At 47.2% G+C, this 15,085-nt stretch overlaps 1 protein-coding gene and 1 non-coding gene across 2 annotated transcripts; both read right to left on the bottom strand.

Moving 5' to 3' along the window:
- Positions 1 to 2,302: 2,302 nt before the first annotated feature.
- On the bottom strand, positions 2,303 to 2,409 carry LOC115873588. The gene has a single exon (XR_004048487.1). It is a non-coding gene; the product is annotated as a U6 spliceosomal RNA (small nuclear RNA).
- Positions 2,410 to 8,769: 6,360 nt separating this feature from the next.
- Positions 8,770 to 13,496, bottom strand: DRD1 (dopamine receptor D1). Its single transcript, XM_045284809.1, has 2 exons — positions 13,359 to 13,496; positions 8,770 to 12,378 (listed from the first exon to the last, which is right to left on the bottom strand). Exon 2 carries the CDS (start codon positions 11,903 to 11,905, stop codon positions 10,565 to 10,567), a length of 1,341 nt encoding a protein of 446 aa, XP_045140744.1. The 5' UTR covers positions 11,906 to 12,378; positions 13,359 to 13,496; the 3' UTR covers positions 8,770 to 10,564.
- Positions 13,497 to 15,085: the final 1,589 nt, after the last annotated feature.

The raw sequence follows: 15,085 nt of genomic DNA, 5'->3' as shown, positions 1-15,085 counted from the left end.
GACATTGAACTTATGATAGTACATTTACGAAAAAGACTGTGATATGAATTCTAAGAAACTAAACCGAGATTTCCAGAACTCTGGCATGGGTAGTGACAACGATAATATATTGCTGCCGACGCAAAATCGCAAGAAGCAGACATTAAAACTGAATAGACTCAAACATAAATGGGTTTTTATGTAGGAATATTGCTGGTATAAGAAAGTTCCATTCTCTGGATGAAATAGATCTTTTTTTTTCTTCATCCAAATTATATAATTAGCGCATTTATGGTTTTGCCTGTAGTTTTGGACTCGTTTTTATTATCCTTACGATTAAATAAGAGAAGAATGTAAAGTTGAGAACAGAAAATAATTCTTAGAAAGAAAAATTAAGAGACAAAAATTATTACCCCAAAATATTTTATTATCTGTATAGTGCTATTAGTTGCTGAAAGAAATGGGTCTTACATCAAAGGTAGTAATCAGGCTTTAAATGGGTCTAGGTATTATAAATCTTGGATTAGAAGTTTTTATTGGTAAGCTTAGCAAATTATAAATACCATAGCTAGAGAAGTGTCTGAAATCCAAGCCATGATTTCACAAAATACAATGACATTAAAATTCCCTGTTTAGTCTCCAAAGGAAGTGCTTGGTCTCATAACAATGAATGCTGCCATGCCTATAGTCATATACAACCTGAGGTTTTAAGGAATGTAGTAGCTGCTAAGGCATTACTAGTGAGTAAGCAACACCCCATGGGATTCATTTTCCTTGGTACAAAGACTTTGGGTTCTTGGTTTTGTGGGTTATTTCAGTCTATTTGGCCTAATATTGTTGTTAATATTTCTCATCTACCTCCTAGTTCACACTTCCCCACAGTGAACCATATGCTTCTCCGATTCAAAATGGCCAGCACCAGTCCACTTCAGCTTATTAACACCTAGAATATTGATCTTTGTGCTTTCCATTTAATATTCAACAACTTCCAATTTTTCTATATTGATAGGCATGACAACTGTGCTTTGGAGTCTCAAAGGCATAATACTGATAGACATTCTTGAAGGACAGAGGAGGATCATGGGGGCATATTAAGAAGTATTTAAAATCTTGAAAGCTGCATTGGTGAGACAAAGGGTGGGAAATTGTACTGAGGAAATTTCTTCCATCACAATGAGCACATCCAATAAGCAATTATCAGACATCTAAATAATCATAAAAATTTGATCCATAACAGAATTCTAAACTCACTACCATTGAGTCATCCTTGGCCACAAGTCCTGTCCTATGAGAATTTTATGGGAAGTCTTACCACAACCCATCTACAGCCCTAAAGGTGCCCTTTCAGATGTCTTTTGGTTTCCCAAGTCCTACATTTTAAAGACTGTTTCAATTGGACATCATGTGAGTCCTTTGGGGATGTCAGAACTATTGTTTAAGTGTGACATAAGCTGAAGAGCACAGCATTCTTCAGGGGATGATGAGAAATATGGACATACCACTTTCCAAAGTGAATCGACCTTCTTGTGAGATATGCGTGGGCCCTTAGCATAACATGGTCCGCAAAGGCAATGCTATTTTGATGACTGCTGATTGAGGCCCTAAAAGTTAATGGACAGCCATTTAAAGTCCAGTTATTGGTCTTTCTCTGCATGGAGGAAAGAAGAAAATGGAAACCCCAAGAAATCAATTAGTCCAATGGATCCATGGACCATGTGAACATCAATCCCCATAGCCCTAGGACTAAAAGAACTAGATGGTGCCCAGCTACCACTACCAACTTACATGAAAGGGATCACATTTGAATTCCCTGGATGGACAGAATGGGAGAAAATTGTAGAACAAAGTCAAAATCATAGTAAGGACCAGACTTACTGGTCCAATAGAAGCTGGTGAAACCTGTACTTGTCAGGATTGGATCCTTTCACTATATTTATTCAATCTGTCTGCTGAGAAAATGATCAACGAAACTGGAATCTATGAAGAAAAAATACTGCATCAGGATTGGAGTGAGGCTTATTAGTAACCTGAGATATGCAGATGGCACAACCTTGCTTGCTGAGAGGGAGAAGGATTTGAAGCGCTTGCTGATGAAGATCAAGGATTGCAGCCTTCAGTGTGGATGACAACTCAATGCAAGGAAGACCAAAGTCCTCACAAGCGGACCAATAGATAACATCATGAAAAATGGGAAAAAGTTTGTCGTTGTCACAGATTTTGTCTTGCTTTGATCCATAATCAATACCCAGGGAAGCAGCATTAGAGATCAAACGACACATTGCACTGAGTGAATCTGCTGCACAAGACCTCTTTTTCTTTTTTTTTTAATATGGAACACTTCACGAATTTGCGTGTCATCCTTGCGCCGGGGCCATGCTAATCTTCTCTGTATCGTTCCAATGTTAGTCTATGTGCTGCCGAAGCGAGCACCACAAGACCTCTTTAAAGTGTTGAAAAGTAAGGGTGCTACTTTGAGGACTAAGATGTGTCTGGCTCAAGTCATGGTGTTTTCAATCACCATCGTATTTCAATATGCATGTGAAAGTTGGACATTGAATAAAGAAGAGCCAAGAAAAAAATGATGTATTTCAATCATGCTGTCAGAGAGCATTGAAAATTGCCCCAGGCTGTCAAAAGAACAAGCAATCTGTCTTGGAAGTACAGCCAGAATGCTCCTTGGAAGCAAGGGTGGCAAGGCTTCGTCTCCCATATGCTGAACATGGTATCAGGAAAGGCTCGTCCCTGGAAATGCACATCATGTTTGGAAAAACAGAAGGGCAGCAAAACCAGGAAGAGCTTCGGAAAGATGGACTGACAGTGCAGCTATAACAATAAACCTGAACATGGCAATAACCGTGAGGGTGGCCCAGGAATGGGCAGTAGTGCCGTCTGTTGAACGTAGGATCACTGTGCGACTGACTCATTGGCACCCACCGGCAATCGCGGCATTCAAGGTCAGTGCTCTAAATTGCATTACCATATAGGCTTGCAAATAAAATTTAATTTCAATATCGGTGCCAATGGATGCTTCTTAAAAAGTTAATAACACATGTTTTTGCCTTTTTAAACAAACAGAAGCCTTACCTTGCTTTCCAATGGCTAGATCCTCTTTAAGCCTCTCCTCTGAGGAAAGCCAGCCACATGCTGTTTTATAGCGACCCTACCATTCAGCTGTTAAAACATACAGCTATTTGGGCAGAATTGGCAGTACTCTCCCCCTGCCCACCTCATTCCCTTCTTCCCTGCCCCAGTTTCACAGCAAACAGTGATGTGTGTTAAAGCAGCAGCTTTCAAATGGGGCTGGACATTATCTTAATTACAGCCAATATGTTTATAATGCTAAATAAATATGACCTAAAAACTCAGCCTCTAAACAGCACGCATGGGCTAGATAATCTCCCAACACATTTGTGACATTTGGTTGACATTTCTTCTCCTTGAGAATAAAAGGGTTGATAGCTACCCGTGCACATCAGTATGAGAGGGCGCTCAGCATTGCCAGTTAAATACTGTTCCCATATTTTTTCTACAAGTGTGTAGAGAAACCTAATTTAGCAGAGAAGATTAGCCATTGAGAGCCAGCAAAATCAACCTTACTCAGAATCGAATGTGTGTGTATAAGCAGCTGCCAAAACCCCAATGGGTGCAGATGGCTAAGGTCCTTAGTTGCTAACCAAAGGGTTAGAGATCTGAGGCCACTCAGAGTCATCTCTGAGGAAATTCCAGGTGACCTACCCTCACAAAACCAGACACGGTGGAACGCAGTTCTAGTCTGTGACGCCTGGACCTGTCATGATTTGGAGCCACCTGCTTACAACTGACCCTGGTAAACCATTTCACTAAAGGGATTCACTCACATATTCCCTGAAACCAGAGTGAGCTGGATACCACTCTAGGTCGGCATGCCAGGCAATGCTGAGCTCTGAGGATGCAATGCCGACAATGACACACTGCCTACCTTGAACCAGTAAGCTGAGTCATGAACAGATGAAGACTAGAAGAAGGAAGGGTGCTCTGTTGCCCCGATACCCCAGAGTGTATTGAGAAGAGTAAACAGGTGTGTCGGCATCCCGGAGGAGTGACAATTATTAGGATGCCCTGAGGATAAACCCGAGGCACCTCAGAAGAAAGTCTTGGCAACCCACTGCTGAACAATGCATCACGGAAAGTCCTGTGGGGCACAGCTCTGCTCTGATGCATCGCTAGTCGCCATGAGTCCAAATGGACTCCCTGGAAAGGGGTTGGATCTCGGGTTTGGGTTTAAACAGGCAAGTATAATGGGAGAGGGAACTAGGAGATGGGGAGGGGGTTGAGTTCTCACCCAGCAATTATTCAGGTGCACCGACAAAAAAAATCTTGCAGAAGATGGACACCGCTCCAGAGGAGTTCACTTGACAGTTGAGGGACCCCTTTGGGGACAGAGCTTCTTTTGTTGCTGTCTGTGAGTGGGCTCCACAACATGCAACGTGGCTGAGCCCATCCTCATAGCTATTGTACCAATCCGTCTCTCACACTCCCCACCCCTCTCTTTCACCAAGCATGTCTTCCTCTGGCGACTGACACCGCCCAAAGATGTGTCCAAATCAAGTGAGCTAGGCAATGTTTTGGGCGGAGGTTCGTAAGGTTCTCATTGGCTACTTTCTGGAAGTAGATCGCCAGGCCTTTCTTCTGCATCTTCCCAGAACCTAGACGTGCCATTGACAGCATTCCACCATTGGTAGCTTTACCATTCCCGCGCCACCCTCTGGAAGCAGCACTTGATCCAGATAAGTGTTTGCTGATGTAAATGGAGTAAGTGTATCCTAGTCAAATGAACCCAAGAACGTAGGACTATTTCAATCCTTGAATGAGTCACTGCCTGGGTTTATTATCTTTGACTTGGCAAGCTATGGTTTTAAAATAAAAATGCCATAAAAGTCATTTGGCTTGAACTTTGAGTTCTATCCAAAAATAGAAGATGACTTGTTGTCATGGCTAACCCAACCTTTTCAAGGGACAGCAACATTAGTCTTGATGATGCTTTAAAGTGAAATGGGCACACAGGGGTTCATTACACAAAATCTGTCTACTTTTTGGAATGTACTTCCAAAATACTCCAAACTCACTACCATCAAGTCAATTTTGGACCATAGCAAAACTATAGGACAGGATAGAGCTACCCCTATAGGTTTCTGAGACTGTAACTCTTCACAGGAGTAGAAAACCTCAACTTTCTTCCTGATATGTGTTGCAAATGCCAATAATCCAGAGTACTTTTTAAATTCACCGACACTTGAGCCACTTAAAGTCTCCTTTAAGATGCTACCCATTTGTGTAAGACTGTTCCTGGTAAACACAACAAGCTCATCATTAAGAGAACAAGGCTTTGAAGTCACAAAGCCCTAGGTTCCAATCTGGCTTTATCACATACCAACTGTGTGGCCTCTGACACAGGATACTGCTCTCTTTGAACCTTAATTATTCTTACCTGTGAAATGAGGCTGGTGCTAATTACGCGCATCTCTTAAGATAAGCTTGAGAATAGAGTGTGATCATTCATGGACAGTGTTGGTATCTGATTACTGGGCTCGGTAAAAGGGAACTCTTGGTAAGGATGTCTCTAAGATGAACCAGAGACATACAGAAACCACAGATATATGAATGGATGTTGGCCTCATACTTAATTCTAACCCCAACCTAAGAACAATTAGTTTTTATGACATGGCCCTACTCAATACTCACCCCCAGGAAGAGCTCCCTAAGGATCTGGGTGCTATAGAAACCTATGGTGAAGAAACCAAATGGTTGGTGTCTGGCTATCAGAAAATGTGGCATCTGTGGTCTTAAAGGCTTATTTAAAACAAGCAGTCATCTACAAAAGGAGTCCACTGAGTCCGTGTGGAACACCAGTCTGTGTGGTTGCAAACGATGAAACCCAAATCCAAAGGAGGAACATTTTCAGAGCTAATGTTCTGAACACCCAGTTTACACAAGGCTAGAGAGGACAGTGGAAGCCCAACGTCCATTTTCAGGGCCCCCAGGTGGATTAATCCTCTGCCGAATCCCCTCCAACCATAGTTCAGAGATGTAAATACCCTTGATATCAAATAGAGAGCATTGTAAAGTTGGTTCTAATTGGTTTTAAGCATCTTCTCATAGTGATTGAAAGTTAAACCCTTTTAAATCAGGGATTATTCTTGAGCTTCTAATACTATTTAAATGACAACTCTTAAACATCGAGTAATATAGCAGACTAAAGTCCAAATCAAATGCTTTTTAACTCTGTAGGCTAGATGGAAGTTAGTTAACATGACAGAGGCAATATAGCGTAGACCGTGTACAACATTTCTGGGATCTCCTCTGTTCACCCCACTCCTTGCCCTCGGTACAGTAAACTGTCGGTTATTGTCATATTTTCTCTGCAGGGAATCTCTATGGGAAAAATCCATAGAGATGCATCTAATCTATAAAATGCTCCAATCTCATAATCCACTGGATTAGTCTCTTCAGATGTCCAAGGTAGGTAGCTGCTCAAAGCTGGCCATTAATTCATTATTCCTGGAACAAATTCTGCAAGGTAAGTAGACTTTACAGATTAAAATATTGTGGATAGACTTGTTTAGCCAGTATCTAGTGCTAAATTAGGGCAATTGTCTAAAGTGTGCAGATATAGAAAGCTGTTTGCTTCTGGAGCACCGCATAACCCCAGCAAAGGGCACGGTGTCCAGGAGAATCCGAAACTGCATGTGTTCAATGAGTCATGTCTATTTGCTTCAAGCAGACATATGAGGAAGTCAGATGCAGAGCTGATCCTGTATCACGAATGCAGTATCTATTAGAGATCGACAGTTGTCAAAATCCTGACCCTGCGAAGAATCTGTGAGCCCCACTGCTCAGAGCTCGGTCCCTTGCAGACTTGGCTTCATTGTTCCCTCGCCAGAACCTGCAGGCTTATTTCCAGTTCACAAATGGAAGAACCAGCTCAGAGAAGTAAAAATATCTGTTTACTGTCACACAGCTTGAAAGTGGTAGCAGCCATGTGAACACACGTCTGTCTGACCCAATGCCTGCTTTCTAGGGACCAACCATGAACAGGGAGATGCTGCCAGTACAGGCCTGGGGTGAAAAAAAATCATGATAGAGATCCCAGAGTGAAGAACTTTCAGAAAGTCTCTGCAAGTAGATAACATATCAACTTGGGGTTTGTTTGTTTGTTTGGTGGGGGATGGAGATGACCTCCTCTTCACTGAGGGGTTTCTGGGTGATGCAAATGGTTAACACACCCCACTGCTAACAGAAAGGCTGGGAGTTGGAGTCCCCCCAGAGGCCCCTTGGGAGAAAGGCTGGGTGATCTACGTCTGAAAAATCAACCCATGCAAAGCCCCCAGAGTACAACCCTGCTCGCGCACACACAGGGAGCAGCCATGGATTAGAAAGGACTGGATGGCACACTGAGCAACCAAGGCTCAGAGAGTGGGATGTAGCTTAGAGTCCAGAAGAAACAGTGACTTTCCTGAATGATCCCAAAGTCCATTGGGATTGAAGCCAAGTGTTCAGTTTCCCTTACTCAAGATGTACTGTGCTGTCAGTCACCAAAGGAGAACAAGGGATCCGGGTCTATTAGATTAAGAAGGCGGGCACCGTGTTAGATGGAGAGGGGAAAGAACACCGCTTTTAAATTGGCGCTGCCTTACAAACGTGTTTTTCATGTACGTGGCATTGTTAAGAGAAAGTTTTTAAAAAGGAATTAACCACATTACCATTGTGCTTTTCTAGTTGTAAACCAAATCCTTCTAAAGTTCCTTTCCAAAAAATGAACATCACAAAATGCCCTTTATCCATCCAACAGACTGGGAGACCAAGGCACATTCTCATCTACAGAGCGTTGAGTTATACAGTTATTGAGTATGATTTCCACCCAGATCACTTGTGTGTCACTCCTTGGACTAGAGTGATGGGGAAGGCTTCCTTGATTGCACAACAACAACCCGAACGTCAGAGCCAGTGTCGCTGGAGATCTAATTTAAGAACAAAACTAAACCGCAAGGAATGAAGATAACGAGAAAGTTCGGGAGCTGAAAGAAAAGTCTTCATGAGTGGGGGCGCTCCTGATAGATATATTCATTACATGACAAAGCCCAGGGAGGCAAACACGGGGTTAAAAAGACACCATCTGTTGTATGATGTCCCAAATTATAAACTTAACCCTTAATGACTGCATCACCTGCTGTTCAGCCACCGTCCTGCTTCTGAATGAAGTGGGGGAGGGAGGTGCTTACTACACTAAGTCAGTGTAGCAGGACCTGTGGATGAGCCCCGGATGCTGGCTTGTAGGTTCTCTCCAGGGAAAATCCCTGCTTGAGTTTTCTTCATAAAGGCACACCACACCCCAGTGAGGGCCAACGTCTGAGTCCACAGCCACCCCAGAGGAAGCCACGGTCTCTTTGCAATTTTTGACATTCTTTCCCAACTCTCAATTTTTATTTCATAACTTAAAAGCCCAGGAGCTTCTGAGAAGAAACAGCAGAGCATTGAGAAAGCTTTCATACCTGTGAAGCGAGAGTAAAGGAATCCCTCAAGTAAAGAAATGTCTCTTTAAAAAATAAGATAAAAGAGTAGGTAGCCGGAAGCAGAAAACACATTCCCGTTTACATATTCAAAGGCAACATGTGGTATACAAGATGGGAGAAGCTTCCATTCAACAACAACAAAATAACGTCTATTTGAAAACACTCCTGTTATCCTGGAGCTGAACTATTCTAATTTTTAGAAACGCATATAATCAATGCAACACAGCTCAGGCAAGGTCGATTGGAGTTCACAAAATAATTTTATTATATGTATGAAAGCAAAATACAGGCAATAAGATGAAGAAAACATTCACAATACATGAATCTCACAGACCTGAGGCAGGATCTACCCATCAGAGGATTGTGTTCCCATTCCCAGGATCCTCCCAATGTGAAACTCAACAAGAACACTCGGTAAACATTTCAAAGCATTGCTCCCAAAATGCCAGTATCTGGTAACGGAGGCGTCTGATACTTTGTACAGTCCAGGGGATGACACAGGGACAAGAGTCCAAAGCACAAAGAAAGGACCAGCGTTTGGCAAAAGGAATACTGAGGCCTTTGGGGTGCTAAGCACCCCCAAACAGAAAGGGCCTCCTGTTTTTCCCCACCAACAGAAGCATCTTACTCAACAATGATAATGAGGCACTATGTATTAGTCATTACATCATTCATAGTTAAAGACCAAAACAATCCAATCTAAGTTCAAATTAAAACACTATGAAAAATAGCCCCACTGAGTGGTACAGTGCCCCCGGGCGAGGTGGACACTCAGGCTTAGAGCTGTGTCCATGATGAAGCTGTCGGGACACGGGAGTCAAGGAAACCCACGGTTTTCAACAGCCATTTGGTTCAGAAAAGCTGTCAGACACCAAAATGAGAGAAAGATGGGGAGGGTCGATTATTTCACATAAATACAACATGGCATATACTTATGATTACCACCTAACATCTTAAGTCAGAAGTTGGATTCTTCTTCAGCTGGTTTTTACTTGAGATATTTACAGAACTGCAAATTATTCTCCTCAGAAAGTCTCTGTCATTTGAAAAAAAGCAAAAACCTCTGACTGCCATAGAAAGCTATGTTTAAAAAAAAAAGAAAATTATCTCTCTAGAAAATGAAAAGAGCATTCACAGCATTTGTCGGCTCTTGCCTTGTTTTTATTCCTAGAAATGAATTTGCAGGAGTCACCGCAGCTCAACTTCCCTTCTTACCATACTTGGATGCATTTCGACCAGGTCCACGGGAGCATCGAAAGCCTCAGAGGATCTGTGTATTTGTTTCATCGGCTTATAAAGTGCTAGTTAAAATGGGTAAAAATGTGGTTTGAAGATCTCTGATAGCTCCTTAGTTTGTCCTATTAAATATGATAAATATAGATTTAGTATAATAAATTAAAATATCCATATAATACAATAAATAAAACCAATATCAACCACGCATCTCTTTGGGGGGAAAGGAAAGGGAAACAAGGAAAGCTCCTCTTCCGACTGCAAGGCTCAGCTAGGGTTCAGAAACATTCACGAAGACATGCACCTACCTTTACAATCGGAACACTTTGCTCGGAACAGTGTTAGCACCTGTTTGTACACCGCAAACTCAACCCTTCTTTCCCGGAAAGGTTTCAATTTTAAGTGAAGCTGCTCACTGTGAATTCCTTGGACCCACCCCAGCCCCTATTATTATTATTTTTTAATCCTAAAATAAGAATCAGCTTCTAAAGACAATCTTGGAATCAAAATAATCAAAATTTGGAAAAAAAAGCAAAAACCTCTGAATGCCATAGAAGCTATGTGTGAGGGCAAGCTTCACAGGTGTCCCTGTCTGAGTCACTCGGAGTGACACAGAAAACACACCGGGCTGTATTGGACAGTGAGTTGTGTTTGACGTGGGGTGAGGGTGGGGGGTATTTGTCAAGCAGCAGAGGAAGGCTTGCCTGCAATCTCACTGAACTTCAGCAAAAACTTGACAGCCAGCCCCAGGGAAATTCTCCTAGCTTTGGGGGGGAGCATGGGTGGTGGGATTCCTGTGGAGCTCAGGTAGCGTGCTGCCCATTTTGTGTGATGGGCTGGATCTTCTCGAGAGAGACGTCCGTGTCATAGTCCAATATGACAGAGAGGGCTGGGGATAGCTTCTCCGGGGGTCTGGCTACCCCACCAGCCTCCTCTTTCTTCAAGTTCTCAGAGGAGCCCACGGCATGCGGGATTAGGTAGACCAGGTTGCACTCCTTGGAAATGGATCCTCGGGGCTCGTGGTGGCTAGAGAACACCACAGCCCCATTGTTATTGATGCTGACCGTCTCGATGGCATTGTTAGTGGTCGGGCAAAGCCGGTAGCATCCTAAGAGGGTGGAAAATGCCTTCCTGAAATCAGCATTGAAAGCGTAGATGATGGGGTTCAAGGAGGAATTCGCCCACCCAAACCACACGAACACATCGAAGGTGATAGAGTCTATGCAGAAAGGCTGGGTCTCTCCCGAGCCGCAGAAGGGCACCATGCAGTTCAAGATGAAAAAGGGCAGCCAGCAGCACACAAACACGCCCATGATCACAGACAGCGTCTTCAGAACTTTAGTCTCTCTTTTGAAGGACATCTTAAAGGAGCTTTCTGGCTGCGAACCCTCGGCTGCGTTTCCATTGCCCGTGGTGGTCTGGCAATTCTTGGCGTGGACTGCCGCCCTCTCCAAGGCCGAGATGCGCCGGATTTGTTTCTGGGCGATCCTGTAGATCCTGGTGTAGGTGACGATCATGATGGCCACAGGGATGTAAAAGCTTATGAGGGACGACGAGATAGCGTATGTCCGGCTCAGGCTGGAGTCACAGTTGTCCGTGGTCTCATCCAGGGACGTGGCGTTCCCATCGGAGGGGCTCGTGGACTTGGCCTTGTGCCAGCTCAGCTGCACAGGGATGAAAGAGATGAGCACAGAGAGGGTCCACGCCACGCTGATCAGAATGAAGGCGGCCTTCGGAGTCATCTTGCGCTCGTACCTGAAGGGGCTGGAGATGGCCCAGTACCGGTCCACGCTGATCACACAGAGATTAAGGATGGACGCCGTGGAGCACATGATGTCAAAGGCCACCCAGATGTTGCAGAAGGACCCAAAGGGCCAGAAGCCAGCGATCTCTGCCACTGCCTTCCAGGGCATGACCAAGACAGCCACCAAGAGATCGGACACGGCCAAGGAGATGACGAAGAAGTTGGTCACCTTGGACCGCAGGTGTCGGAACCTGATGACGGCGGCACAGACCAGCGTGTTCCCCAGCAGCGTGGACAGGATGAGCAGGGACAGGAAGCAAGCCGTGAGGATGCGGAAGGAGAAGGCACGCTCCACCACCAGCCCAGACCCGTCCATGGCCGAGGTGTTCAGCGTCCTCATCTTGCTGAGGGACGGCCCATCCAGGGCTCCGAAGTCCCGCAGCAGGGATCACAGGTCAGTCTGCCTCCAGGAGTCCTTCCTCTCTGGCTAGGCAGCCCCTTTCACATCAACTCAACGTGCTTTCCCGAGGGCAGGACGTCACCAGCCTTCCGTCAGAGGGGTGCAAGAATGGCAGGGCAGGAGCCTCATCTCGGCATCCCAAGTCAGCCTCCTGAACAGTCCCTCTTGCTCTCCACAGTTGCTGTGCTCTGGGTCCCTGTCATGGAGACCAGCTGGCCCCTCACCTTGTGGCATATTCCAAGCTATCAATCCAGAGACTCTGGGGCCTCTGCTGAGCTAGTCGATTGCAGTCACACTTCAGAGCTGTTGGCTGCGGGCGGTGGGGTCCATCCGAGAGTTCTCCTCTCCTAAGGTGAGAAAACACATGCCGCGACCCTCCAAGCCCCTAGATCCTCAGCAGCTCTCCAAAGGCCCTAAAAGCACAAAAAGCAAAGATACGCAGACGTTCACTAACACTTGAGTAGATCTAGTCTGGGCTCCACTCAATCCCAACCTAACCTTGAACTGACAAGACCTCCCAATCACCTACCTTGTCTAGATTGCCTCCCTCCAAACGCCTGGAGCTCAGAAAGGAAACTTGGCGAAGCGCCACAGCTCCACACGCCAGAGAGGTATGCGGGGTCCTGCCTGCCTCGGCCGCCTGTCTCAGCCGGTTTGGCTCTCCAGGCTTAAAAATCCCCAGGTCGGGTTTGGGGAAGGGAAGCCGCTCTAGGGCCCCAAAGAGGCAGCGCAGCTCTGCTGCGCAGCCTCCGAGGGAGCCCGACCCCAGCGCCCAGCGTTTACCTAGGCGTGGGCAGCCCCAGGACTGAGCACTTAGGCGGCTTTTCCTACCTCTCTGAGCCTAGTGCCCCCACGCTCCGCTAGCGGCCCTTGCTGCCCCTTGGAGCAGGACCCCTCACCTCCCCGCAGCACCGTCGGCGGGCCAACTTCAGGAGCCTGGGGGACGCTTAACAGAGAGCCGAGCTGGCAATCTCGGGCGATCCGGCCTCTGGAGGGATTGGGAGGGGAGGTGTCCTGCGGGGCACAGCCCACCGCCCCCGCGTCCCCTCCCCTGCCCTGGGGGCGGGCAGCTCCTGACAGGCTGAGTTGCTGCTTGCAAGTGGATCCCCCAAAGGTGCTGTGGGCGCACGGGGTGGGGGACGCGCAGGTGAGCGTTTGCCGGCCCTAGGTTGACCCACCAACCTCCAGGTGTCCAGATGGTCGGTGGCAGGGACCACGAGGCAAATCCCGAGGCTGCGACCTCAAGTTAGGAGTCCCCTGTGTGCACAGACCCGCCCCGACATCCAGAGCCTCTTGGCGACGCCCCAACCCCTGCACAAAGCCCTGCGCCAGGAAGGACCCTTTCCATCCTTCCATACACACTAACTACGTCAATAGCGGCTCCTTCTCCCACCTTACCACCTCCAAGTGCCCCCAACTCCGGTGAAACGGATCTGGCGGGAGCTCGTCCTCACCAAGCGCGCGTAGGGCTCCGCGCAGGGCGCTGGCGATTCGTGCGCCCTGCTGCGCCCCAAGGGCGCTGACTTCGCACTCGCTGGGCTGGCGGGCGCGTTCCGACTGCGGACAACCCGGGACTGCCGCCTGCGCCCGGTGCCCCGCGAGTGCCCCAACCCGAGCCGCGCGCTCTCGCGGCCCCGGAGCGCCCTCTTCCGATCACGATGGCTCCATGAAACGGGGCTGCGCGCTCGCAGGGACCCAGTGCGCCCAGGCGGAATGGCGCCCCAGAACCTTGCGAACCCGGCGGACAGAAGCTTTCGCACATCGAACTCCTCAGCCTGAAATACCCCTAAAACTGACAAGGACCTTTTGCTGTCACTGCATTCATCGGACCGTGTCAAGCGCTGGGTGGCAGAGCGAGGCGCAGGCTGAGCGAAATGGCATTTCCTGAGCAGCCTCTGTGTCCCAGGCGCATCCCAGCTTTCTACTGCTCCCCTCTTTACACAATCCCTCATGGTTCTGCTCAGAAAGGTGTCAGGCGTGCTGAAGTTACGCAGCTAAGGCGGGTGCAGGCTACCTGGCTCTCACCCAGGACCTCTTTCCACCCTCACTTCGCTGCTTCCCCGCAACTCAGAGTCCTGTGCCGGAGCCGACAAACTACTTACCTACCGATCTAAAGTAAAGGCGAGCTAAAGTAAAGGCGAAAACGGCGTGGAAAAGGCGTTCCATCTGAGCCTTTCCCTGCTGCTCCCACCAAGCCATTCCCCGCGATATCACAGAAACTACACAGGAGATGGGAAAGAGGTTCTGCAGCCAACCTGCCGGGTCCCCAGCCAGCTCGGGCAGGCTAAGCATGCCCGCTCCCCAGTCTGCGCCGGCTTCCCTCTTCCGAACCCTATTTCTGCCTCAGTAAATTGGTGATGACAAGGAGAGGGTGGCTTGGAAGTTTGAAAGGAGATGGTGTGATCCTGGTAGGGTTGGTTCTAAGTAGGAAGCGAAATGGTGTTTGCACAGGTTTGGGGCCCAGCCTAAAACCTACTGAGTCCCGCTGAGGCAGAACCCCCCAGGGCTCATTAGAAAACGAGTGGACTTACCTCCGAGAGAACCAGGGGTCATCTCATCAAACACTAGCAATTTCACTGTAAGAATTCTGAGTTTCAATAATAACCCTATCCAACTGATCAGTGTCACCTGCCCCTCGGTTTTCATGAACGGACGTGCTGGCTGGTGCATGCAGTTCGGCTCCCACTGCTGCCGCTGCCACCCGCTGGTCGGCAGCCCGAGGATCGGATCGCAGATGCAATTTCCACCGCCCAGGCTCACGGAGCCACCGTCTGCAACCGCCTCTAGCCAAGCTTCACATAGTGTTTCTGGATCAGTTTCCTTCTAGCTGTCCGTCCCTGAACGTCCTGACTTAATTTCATCCCGTTTCCCATTCAGATTAAAAGCCTCACCACACCTGGTTTCAGATGTGTGCTGAACTGCTACCTCCCTACCTTCCGGCCTACTCCCGCCCCAAATATTTCCACTGCGGTTGCTCAGAGATACACAATGAGGGAGACGCATCCTTACCTCTTGAAAACAGGACCCAGCAGGGTCCTTTTTCTTTTCTTCTTTTTTTAATCGTTTTATTAGGGGCTCATACGACTCTTATCACAATCCATACATACATCAATTGTGTAA

This window comes from Echinops telfairi, unplaced genomic scaffold, assembly GCF_000313985.2.
Source record: "Echinops telfairi isolate 266 unplaced genomic scaffold, ASM31398v2 ScPeMD7_7469;HRSCAF=8507_0, whole genome shotgun sequence".
NCBI lineage: Eukaryota > Metazoa > Chordata > Mammalia > Afrosoricida > Tenrecidae > Echinops > Echinops telfairi.
This window is presented reverse-complemented; position numbering and strand designations above follow the sequence as displayed.

What these genes read in the sequence shown, in the direction of transcription:
- DRD1 (XM_045284809.1), bottom strand. Translation starts at nt 11,905, where the DNA reads ATGAGGACGCTGAACACCTCGGCCATGGACGGGTCTGGGCTGGTGGTG.